General features: G+C 45.8%; 1 protein-coding gene across 1 annotated transcript; it reads right to left on the bottom strand.

Annotated features, from left to right (window-relative positions):
• Window positions 1–7,711: 7,711 nt before the first annotated feature.
• Window positions 7,712–8,197, bottom strand: LOC138365675 (uncharacterized). Its single transcript, XM_069326166.1, has one exon. It carries the CDS (start codon window positions 8,195–8,197, stop codon window positions 7,712–7,714), a length of 486 nt encoding a protein of 161 aa, XP_069182267.1.
• Window positions 8,198–12,034: the final 3,837 nt, after the last annotated feature.

Below are 12,034 nucleotides of genomic sequence, written 5' to 3'. Positions count from 1 at the left end.
CCAAGTGCTATATAGTCGTATTGGCTTGGCGCTTTCCCCCTGATAATTCTCTCCCTTCCCTCCTGCCTCACCCCCCCTCTCTCTCACCCCCCCCCCTCTCTCACCACAACCCCCCCCCCTCTCTCACCACACCCCCCCCCCTCTCTCACCACACCCCCCCCTCTCTCACCACAACCCCCCCCCCTCTCTCACCACAACCCCCCCCCCTCTCTCACCACAACCCCCCCCCTCTCTCTCACCACAACCCCCCCCCCTCTCTCACCACACCCCCCCCCTCACATACAACCATCCCCAGGAATCCCTGTAGGAGAAGAGGTAAAGGAAGCCATATATATCTTCAGAGTAATGGCCCAAATTACCAGTGACTCGGAACACAGACATTTGACATGAGAGTTTTCTCTGGGGAGTATTGTTGTAAACCTCGCGAGGGGTAAACCGCAGCCAAGATAAACCTCGCGAGGGTAAACCGCAAACATGAAAAATCTGAGGAGGGTAAACCCACACCCAAGATAAAGTTGATCAGCTTAATCCTCACAAGATTCGACAAAGTAAACCACGACAAAACAAACAAACGTCACTAGAATACTCAACACTATAAACCTCAGAGTATACGAGGATCACAGTATACCAGGTATACTGTGATCTGTATACTGTGAGTATACCAAGGAACACCCTCTCTCCCCCCAAAGCCAAAAAAAAAATAATAATTACCAAACCAATCATTCAGAGATTGCAATTGGTTTTCCATTTTCTCAGACTGGAAGCTTCTTCAGCAGCTCGAGGGCTACGCCAACGACCTCAAGACGCCACCCACAACAGTCAGGTAACCCCCCCTGGTACCTCTTTACTGGAAGGTGAATATAGGGATCCTCTTTCCTTCCCTCTCCCGCTACTCGACACGAAAAAACCACGTTTTCGGTTTCAGGTCAACGCCAAAGAGTTTCTGAGAACCAAAACATACAGGTAAAATGATGACCTTATAATTGAGAGGTTGAGATTCGTTTCAGGCTCTAAACTACAGTAAATAAAACGACATGAGAGAGAGAGGAGCAAGGGAGAGAGTGAAGGGGAGAGAGAGAGAGAGATGGGAGGGGTGGAAGAGAGAGAGAGACGCAAGAAAGAGAGTGGAAGCGAGACCATGAAATCGCAAGCACATTTTCGTGAAGCACATTACACGGCTCCAAGTGCTTCGCTACAGTTTTGAGTTATGAGAAGATTAACTAACAGATTCACCCCTTCCCCCTTCCCCCCCCCCTGCCCCCCCCCCCTGGCTTTAGGTAAGACATCAACCAGCTCACCAGCCTGGGCCACCCCATCCCTGCCCCCCCTCTCCCCCTCCCCTCCAATAACACACTCATGTCAAATGGACTTTACTGGAGTTGCGTGAACACTGCCCCCTTGTTTGGGATGCAACTTGCAAGCATGCTCAACAAGGCGGCAAGCACAGGACCCTGCCTCGCTCCCCCGCGCTTCAAAGCTCCAGGGTCCCAGAGACCACTACACACGGGCAAAATCATACGGTCTTGAATTCACTCCATCATTACCAGAGCAAGACCCTACACGCGTGAGGAGACACCACTGGAAATACCACCAGTGGTGTTGTCAGTCCTTTTATCATCTTTCATCACATCGAATTAAAGGAAAGGTGACCTATCGGAGACGGCACTAAGTCAGTACTTGGTTGATGATTGATGAAGATTAAGCCACCCCAGGAGGTGGCACGGGCATGAATAGCCCGTAAGTGGTAACATTTTTGTTCAGTAAATGTATACTGTTAAGTCAATATGACTATGTTGGAACTGAAATGGAATATAAGGAGCTGGGATATGAGGCCATATAGTGAAAGAACGGTGCCAAATCGTTTCGACCATCAAGGACTGAACGCCTATGCTGCAAGAAGCGAGACCAGTCTCTGTACCCACCGGTTCAAGTTTGACAATTAGGATTAAACGATTTAAAAATGATGTTAAGGAAACATAACCCAGGATCACTGGTGTAAATGTACAAGAGTTATTAAACTGTTCTATGGCCTCACACACTCGAGTCGTGCCTTCAATGTGGAGAGCTAAACCGGAGGAGACTAGGCTCTGTCTAAAATAGGATAAAACCATTCATCCCTGAAGGATGAAGCGCTCTTAGTCTGTCTCCTATTCTTCCGTAATTAGACGTCAAAAGTTTTACTCTGCTACTTCCTGGGTTCTCTGAGCACGGAATGAACCCCCCGCAGAAGGTAGCATTAAAAGGGAGGAAGAAAGAGAAGTAGGAGAGGAATGGAGAAGGGAGAAGTTAGTGGGGAAGGAAGGAAGGAAGGAAGGAAGGAAGGAAGGAAGGTAGGAAGGAAGGAAGGAAGGAAGGAAGGAAGGAAGGAAGGAAGGAAGGAAGGAAGGAAGGAAGGAAGGAAGGAAGGAAGGAAGGAAGGAGGAGAGGTAAGGAATAAAGAAAATTAGATTAGCGCTGACTGAACCTCACAAGTTGGTCTCAGAGAAGGTACAGAAATGTTAGTACTAAGATATCATACAAACAGAACTCGAACCAACGCAACATATTTTGAACCTCAAAGCCAACTATTGCATTCCCAGTGGCGCAGTGGTAACACACCTCGCCGCCGCTCTTCCCGAGCGATTTGGCCTGGGGTTCGTATATCCTGGCCGGGGAGGATTGACTAGGCGCCAATCCTTAACTGCCCGCCTCTGTTCGCCCAAGCAATGAATGGGGGTACCTGGACATTCCAGTATTTGTTTCACTGGAATACGACCCGTTAAACGATTTGGCGGGTCGTACTCCAGAGAATGTTAAGACTCAGTCGATTAAGGCAGCGTTTGTGATGATCTCGGACATAGGTTCGAATCCTCCTCACGGCCCTTGTTGATATGTTCATTTCTAAGATCAAGGACCTGCACAAAATGCTATGTGCACGCTAGTGACTTTACAAGAATGTAAGTACTTTTGTATATAAACAAATACTTAAACAATGCCTCACATTCTGAGCATTATCAAAGTGGAAACAAATTCGAACCTGTCTGTCCCTTAGTCACACACAAACCCTCCCTCCCTCTCACTCTCTCTCTCTCCCTCCCTCTCACTCTCTCTCTCTCCCACCCCCTCACTCTCTCTCTCTCCCTCTCCCCCTCCCTCCCTCCTTCCTCCATGACATGCCCTAGTGTCTCTAGCAGATACACAATTCCTCACCACCTGAGAGAAACAAAACCCATCAATGCTGAAGCAATAACCCTCCTCGGGGCCACCAAACAACGCGAAGGCTTCAAATAAATGTGCCCACAAGTTTTATCCCCCAACGCTTCACATTTTTCCATAAAAGAAATGTACGAGAAAATAATTTTGAAGCGATTATGTGAGCTAAATGAGTCAATTAACACAATGAAAACTTAAAGCCTCTTATTACAAACTACCGGTGTTAATTCAAAAGGAAAAATGTAACTTTTTTTTCTTTCTCTACACGGGAAATAACACGAGTTAAACATACCGATAGTGGCGGGGACGACGGGCTGAGGGAACTGACAGGTGTGGAGAACGACAACACCTGAGAGAATTGAGAACGACAACACCTGAGGGCACAGACACGTGCTGAGGACGACACAACACCTGAGGGCACATACACGTGCTGATGACGACACAACACCTGAGGGCACAGACACGTGCTGAGGACGACACAACACCTGAGGACCACAGACACGTGCTGAGGACGACACAACACCTGAGGAAACACCTGTCCTCACATTTAATACATCATAATACTGACGTTCTTGACCATAAAGTGCTTATTCTAGCGCTTTGATGAAATTAAAAGCTTTAATAATAATGACGCTTCCAGCAGACATATAAGCATATTCTTGAGTCTCCCAGACATATTCTTAGTCTCCCAGACATATTCTTAGTCTCCCAGACATATTCTTAGTCTCCCAGACATATTCTTAGTCTCCCAGACATATTCTTAGTCTCCCAGACATATTCTTAGTCTCCCAGACACATTCTTAGCCTTACAAACATGATCTGTACCAGAGAATGATAATGTTTGACAAATGTTCTCTCGTTCTTGCCAGCCCAATCACTTGGGCTGGACGGTAGAGCGACGGTCTCGCTTCATACAGGTCGGCGTTCAATCCCCCCGACTGTCCACAAGTGGTTGGGCACCATTCCTTTACCCCCCGTCGCAAATAAATATCCTGACCCCCCTTCCCAGTGCTATATAGTCGAAATGGCTTGGTACTTTCTCCTCATAACTCCCGTGACAGCTGACTAACACCCAGGTACCTATTTTACTGCTAGGTAACAGGGGCATAGGGTGAAAGAAACTCTGCCCATTGTTTCTCGCCGGCGCCTGGGATCGAACCCAGGATCACAAGTACAGCGTGCTGTCCGCTCGGCCGACCGGCTCCCGGGTGGGGGAAGGGGGAGCGTCTTAAACTGGATCAGGTTGACAATTCGAAGGGAATTATTGCGTGTCTCTGCGAAACCTGTAGGTCTTTCCTCGATCATCTTACTGTGCATTGAATAATAGTTTATGAGTCTCTGGAGATGCTGGGAAGGTCGTCCTAGAACCATGGTTATTATTATTGACAACCTCGTAGACTGTTGAATACAAACCCGCCATGATTGAGGAAAGATGTAAAGGTTTTGTAGGTAGACACTCAAGTGCTTGTTGAGTCATGGTCATGAAGGTCATGACACAGGGGTCAGCATACACTTCAACAGGCCAAGTGGAGTGCCACTTGGCCTGTTGAAGAACTTACTACTTAACAAGAACAGAGAAGCAAAGTGACACTATTCTTAACTAGCGTCACAAGATTTGTCACTTGCTTAGCTAAACTCTGGGCTTCATTACACACAGATTAAGGCAGCATCTGAGATCCTCTAGGGACGTAGGTTCGAATCCTCGTCACGGCCCTTGTGGATTTGTTCTTATGGGCTTCAGCTCCTGAACCCATTATGTGCCTCTGTGACCCTCCCCACCACCGCCCTACGGGATGGGTATTGGGTGAATAATAAAGAAAATGAAAATAATCTTAACAGGTACTGGTCTGGTCTTAACAGATAACAAGAGGCCTGGTCGACGACCGGGCCGCGGGGACGCTAAGCCCCGGAAGCACCTCAAGGTACTGTACACATAGCTGTTCATTGCCAAAGCTGAACCAAACACGAGAGAACATGAGAAAGTGACAATATATTAATTCTGACGCGATTATGATCGCTATTAAAAAAGCTGACACGTGTTGGGGTATTAAAATGATTGCTCTTTATTCTAAATAATATATATTTATGAGGGCAATTGGCACTATATTTAACGAGTAAATCATCGTTTTAGCTTCATTGTAGAGATGCAAAGAGGAAGGTTATGCACGCACACGCACACACACACACACACAAACACACACACACAATGCGTCAATGCTGGGATCCAAGAGTCAATGCTCGATCCTGCAGACACAACTAGGTGAGTACACACACACACACACACACACACACACACACACACACACACACACACACATTAGGTGAGTACACACACACACACACATACACACACACGCATGCAGCTCCAGGGGTCACACAGTTAACTTGATCGCTGCGTCAATGCGACTCGGATAATATAACAACATTTAAAACAAAACTATTCCGCTTTTCATTGATAACAAACACACACACACATTTAAACTACTAAGTTCTTTTACGTTATACATTAAAGTTTTACCGTAAGCAACAAAAGTTCTTAAATATCAGCAAAAACAAAACACCTTCGTATAACAAAGTTCATTTAAATAAAACAGTTTCCAGGTTATTTCTACCTATTTTCTGCTACCTAAATATTTCGACAATTATAATAATATTCCTAACTAGAACGAAGAACTTGGACAAAAAAACTGTAATAAGTTTTAAAACAATAAAGGGAATATGTGAAGTAAAATGCGAAGCCGTAACAAGGTAGTTTTGTACAGGTTTGAGTACGTCATTCTCTATCTTAACTACTGTATCATGTCTATTACAATACTTGTACACTACTTGTAAATGAGGCTTATTTATTAATCCATGTTCTCTCTCTCTCTCTCTCTCTCTCTCTCTCTCTCTCTCTCTCTCTCTCTCCTCTCTCTTCTCTCACTCTCTCTCTCTCTCCCCTTTGCCTACCCATCTTTTCATTACTCTACCGTCTACCGTCCAGCCACTTGGGCTGGACGGTAGAGCGACAATCTCACTTCATGCAGGCCGGCGTTCAATCCCCAACCATCCAAGTGCTATATATATATAGTCGTAAATGGCTTAGCGCTTTCCCCCTGATAATTCCCTCCCTCTCCCCCCCACCCCACACCCCCATTCCCCCCCCCCCCTCCTCCCCCCGCCACGGACCCCTACTGGTCGTAATCACTTCCTCATCAGGGCATTAAAATCCCCCTCCCTCCCTCCCCCCCTCCCCCCCGCACCATCGTTGACGTCCCTGCTTTTAAATGTCCGTGTGTCCAATTTGTTGCAGGTTGCAGGTTCGAGGCAGGTCATGCAAGACTCGACATTACGCCCCGGCCCTTCGTTAGGGCCACATTTCCACGTGGTAACAATGCGACGTTCGCCCTTACGCACACAGCGGTGTAGAAGCGTTAGTTGAAGGCACAAAAAAAAACATATACATGAGACGGGTGTTTTTTTTTTTTTTATTAAAGGACTTTAATTTATAAATCACTAATCTGGCGCTAATTAGGCCTGATCGACACTGATTAGGATTGATCGACACTGATAACAGGCGCGGCATTCGACGGATTATAAAGGTATATTGGAGTTAATGTACTCCCCGGTCTGATGGCTGGGGGGGGGGGGGGGAAGGGGGGAGAGATTTTGTTTGTTTGTTTTTTAGCACACATCGACACATTGTCGACTCCGGTGAACGGGTCGACAATGATGCTTTGTGTGAGGTGACAAAATGATGTCGGTGTTTCGGTGTGTGTGTGTGTGTGATGGTAATTGTGTGTGTATATCCTCACCATTGGGTGTGTGTGTGTGTGTGTGTGTGTATGTGTGTGTGTGTGTGTGTGTGTGTGTGTGTGTGTGTGTGTGTGTGTGTGTGTGTGTGTGTGTGTGTGAGTGTGTGTGTGTGTGAGTGTGTGTGTGTGTGTGTGTGTGTGTGTGTGTGTTGTGTGTATACTCACCTAATTGTGCTTGCGGGGGTTGAGCTCTGGCTCTTTGGTCCCGTCTCTCAACCGTCAATCAACAGGTGTACAGGTTCCTGAGCCTATTGGGCTCTATGTGTGTGTGTGTGTGTGAGTGTGGTGGTGGAGTGGTGGCTATCCTCCTCGAGTGGGAGGATAACGAAGATACAGTACAATGACTTCTTCAGTGTTGCCAGTGGAACAAACTCTCTCTACGACCAGTTGTGGAACACTTTCCTCTCTCCACCTGAACTCTGTATACCAGAGTATACCAGAGTATACCAGAGTATACGAGAGTATTCAATGACCCAGCACATCAGCATGACATGTCGACATGCTGTCATAGCGTGTCGACATGCTGTCATAGCGTGTCGACATGCTGTCATAGCGTGTCGACATGCTGTCATAGCGTGTCGACATGCTGTCATAGCGTGTCGACATGCTGTCATAGCGTGTCGACATGCTGTCATAGCGTGTCGACATGCTGTCATAGCGTGTCGACATGCTGTCATAGCGTGTGAACATGCTGTCATAGCGTGTCGACATGCTGTCATAGCGTGTCAACATGCTGTCATACGACATGCTGTCATTAGCGTGTCGACATGCTTGTCATAGCGTGTCGACATGCTGTCATAGCGTGTCGACATGCTGTCATAGCGTGTCGACATGCTGTCATAGCGTGTCGACATGCTGTCATAGCGTGTCGACATGCTGTCATAGCGTGTGAACATGCTGTCATAGCGTGTCGACATGCTGTCATAGCGTGTCAACATGCTGTCATAGCGTGTCGACATGCTGTCATAGCGTGTCGACATGCTGTCATAGCGTGTCGACATGCTGTCATAGCGTGTCGACATGCTGTCATAGCGTGTCGACATGCTGTCATAGCGTGTCGACATGCTGTCATAGCGTGTGAACATGCTGTCATAGCGTGTCGACATGCTGTCATAGCGTGTCAACATGCTGTCATAGCGTGTCGACATGCTGTCATAGCGTGTCGACATGCTGTCATAGCGTGTCGACATGCTGTCATAGCGTGTCGACATGCTGTCATAGCGTGTCGACATGACATGCTAACATGCAAGTAGCTTTCCTTCAAGGGTGTCGACTCAACGTCAGGTTTCATCAAGGATCTACACAACTACTTACGAAACCTCTACATCTTTCCTCGACCATGGAGCCTTTGTTCACATTTATTAAACCGTTGATGAGTTTCGAAGCATTTTGAGGATGTTTTGAAGAAACAGAAATAACGGCAGAAGCAACAGAGGCAAGAATAACGATAGCAGCAACAGAGAGACGAATAACGATAACAGGACAAACAGCAGCAGCAACGGGATTACCGTATGAAGACACGCTAGAGATAACACGGTCACTGGAGCAAGATAACCAACAGATAACCAGCCAGCAAACAAAACAATTCTCACAGACATCCACCCCCCCCCCCAAAAAAAAAAATTACATATATATAGCAAATATACATACTGTATACACAATACAACGGACTTAAATGCCCGAGAACGCGTACCTCAACACCACACAAATATATATATATATATATATATATATATATATATATATATATATATATATATATATATATATATATATATATATGTCGTACCTAGTAGCCAGAACTCACTTCTCTGCCTACTATTCAAGGCCCGATTTGCCTAATAAGCCAAGTTTTCCTGAATTAATATATTTACTATAATTTTTTTCTTATGAAATGATAAAGCTACCCTTTTCTCTATGTATGAGGTCAATTTTTTTTTATTGGAGTTAAAATTAACGTAGATATATGACCGAACCTAACCAACCCTACCTAACCTAACCTAACCTATATTTATAGGTAAGGTTAGGTTAGGTAGCCAAAAAAAGCTAGGTTAGGTTAGGTTAGGTAGGTTAGGTAGACGAAAAAACATTAATTCATGAAAACTTGGCTTATTAGGCAAATCGGGCCTTGAATAGTAGGCTGAGAAGTGCGTTCTGGCTACTAGGTACGACATATATATATATACATACACACACTGAGCCAAATGGTCCCACAATTCCAGCATCTTTCTTTGTCTATCTTCGATAATTCCTCCACTTCTCAGATGAAACATTTCCTTTCTACCGAGTTGTTTTGATACAAGTAAATTATTTTAATATAAACGCAGTAGACAAGGACAAAGTCTGGGACGGAGAGAGAGACGTGCAATGCTTAGAAGTAGACTTGAGAGTCCCGAACTGAACCAATTAAACTTCTTATCACGTATAAAGTCTGGGCCCCTCTCAAGAAGTGCTGGAAATCGCATTTGCAACAGAACTCAACCGTTTGTGATACAGACTGTGAGGGATGTCAGGGCACAGAGCACCTACACAGAAGCTGTGTGTGTGTGTGTGTGTGTGTGTGTGTGTGTGTGTGTGTGTGTGTGTGTGTGTGTGTGTGTGTGTGTGTGTGTGTGTGTGTGTGATACAGACTTGGCAATGACGAACACACAGAGACCATAAGTTTACTAAATTTAAAAAATAACTAAAAGGAGGGTCTGTAATACAATTTTCTTTGGATATAAACAGATTGGAGAAAGAGAAAAAAAATACTGAAATGTCATTCCAGATGAGTCCCCCGTCACACAAACTACTGAACTATACTCTTCCAGATCACACAACGCCCACAAAGAGACAATAAAGCAAGAACCAAACATAATAAAAAAAACACTCACACACACTTGAACGCGCAACTGACTGCCTATGCTAATCAACCCCCCCACCCCCCACCCCCCTTTCCCTTCCATAACCCCCCCCTTACCCTTTCCCTTCCGTCACATCCACACAAACACGCACCTTGTTACCCCCCTCCCCCCACAACACCATCACTCCTACAGAGCCTCTAGTATAGCAGGAACATTAGAGGCCCCACGACCGGGTCCACCTCCTCACCTTTCCTCTGTAGTCATCGGGTAATGAAATAAAATACTCAAACTACCTCGTTCCCGACGCATATAACCACTTCCCAGAAGCTCTTCCTATATCGGTGCAATTATCGGCCGCCGCCGAGTATATATATATAAGGCTGACGAACGCGGTCGTGTAGACACGAAAGCCAACACGAACTGCAACCCGTGCGTCGAGGAGGGGGTCGTTATACCCCTGTTGCCCCGAGGTGGGAGTGGCAGCAATGTGTGGCGGTATTGACGAAATTAGAGAGAATTCTGCCCCGGCGGACGAGCCACAAAGGGCGTAAGTCGCACTCGGCTGACATGCGAAGGCGCTGGATAGGTCACATAGGGCATTAAGTTGCCTATCAGCGTCCTGCATCATGCAACAACCCTACTATCCCCCCCCCCATCCCTAGCCTGTTGCCACAGGTGAATCATGGACACCTATTTACATACCCCGGTCCATTCTATCCCCTCTGGTGGCCAATTTACACACACACACACACACACATGTACAGTTACAGTGTCTATGATTAACTCCATTTTTACTTGTAACTTTTTTTTTGTGATGCAGGTTCGCGTTCGATCCCCTGTGGTGATTGGAGCATTCGACCACTTAAGTCCCATCCAGCTTTCTTATATCCCTTCCAAGTGTTATATAGTTATACTGGCTTAAAGCCTTTTCTTCCATAATTAAGTACCATTCATAATGCACATTTTAAATGCACAACAGAATCTTAAACAGAAGATGTAGGACACTAAACATGGAGTATACGGTATCAGAAGCCTGTAGTATAGGGTGTCAGGAGCCTGAAGTATAGGGTGTCAGAAGCCTGAAGTATAGGGTGTCAGGAGCCTGTAGTATAGGGTGTCAGAAGCTGTAGTATAGGGTGTCAGGAGCCTGTAGTATAGGGTGTCAGGAGCCTGAAGTATAGGGTGTCAGAAGCCTGAAGTATAGGGTGTCAGAAGCCTGTAGTATAGGGTGTCAGGAGCCTGTAGTATAGGGTGTCAGAAGCCTGTAAGTATAGGGTGTCAGAAGCCTGTAGTATAGGGTGTCAGGAGCCTGTAGTATAGGGTGTCAGAAGCCTGTAGTATAGGTGTCAGAACCCTGTAGTATAGAATGTCAGTATAAGCTATTATAGTGGCCTTAATAACCTGCCGCCACCCCCAACAGGTCAATAGATCATAATCCCAACACCACACCTAGATTCAAATGTTGTAGGCTGACTCATTTGACCCACAACACCTTAGGCGAGACACCGCAAGACAAGATATTATTGCTTCAAATGATCTGTTTGCAACGGTAATTTACAAACAATAGGGATCCGATGTACAAAATTAGAGACTAGGAATAGTGATCACTGCTGTGTCCTTGTGAAGGACATTTGCCCTTTGTTCATCATGAACAAAATTGTTCATCGTGAATTAATTTATGTTCATCTCAAATTGTTGATCCTTTATCGTTATGTCGTGGGAGTCAAATGATTTTGTGAGCCACACACACACACACACACATTGGGGGACCTGTGGCTGAGCGGACAGCACGCTGGACGCGTAATCCTGTGGTCCCGGGTTCGATTCCCGGCGAGAAACGATGGACAGTTTTTTTTCACCTTGATGCCCCTGTTACCTAGTAGTAAATAGGTACCTGGGAGTTAGTCAGCTGTCACGGGCTGCTTTCTGGGTGTGTGTGTGTGTGTGTTGTGGTAAAAAAATAGTAGTTAGTAACAGTTGATTGACAGTTGAGAGGCGAGCCGAAAGAGCAGAGTTCAACCCCCGCAAGCACAACTAGGTGAATACAACTAGGTGAAAATACACACACACACACACACACACACACACACACACACACACACACACACACACACACACACACACACACACACACACACACACACATACCTGATTATATTTTTTATTTTAAAACATTTATTTTAATAAAAGAAATGTGCAATGAAA

The sequence above is a fragment of the Procambarus clarkii genome, chromosome 17 (assembly GCF_040958095.1).
Source record: "Procambarus clarkii isolate CNS0578487 chromosome 17, FALCON_Pclarkii_2.0, whole genome shotgun sequence".
NCBI classification, from domain to species: domain Eukaryota; kingdom Metazoa; phylum Arthropoda; class Malacostraca; order Decapoda; family Cambaridae; genus Procambarus; species Procambarus clarkii.
The sequence above is the reverse complement of the archived record's forward strand: the minus strand, read 5'-3'. Positions and strand labels throughout refer to the sequence as shown.

Excerpts from the sequence above, each read along its gene's own strand:
- LOC138365675 (XM_069326166.1), bottom strand. The coding sequence starts at position 8,197 with ATGTCGACACGCTATGACAGCATGTCGACACGCTATGACAGCATGTCG.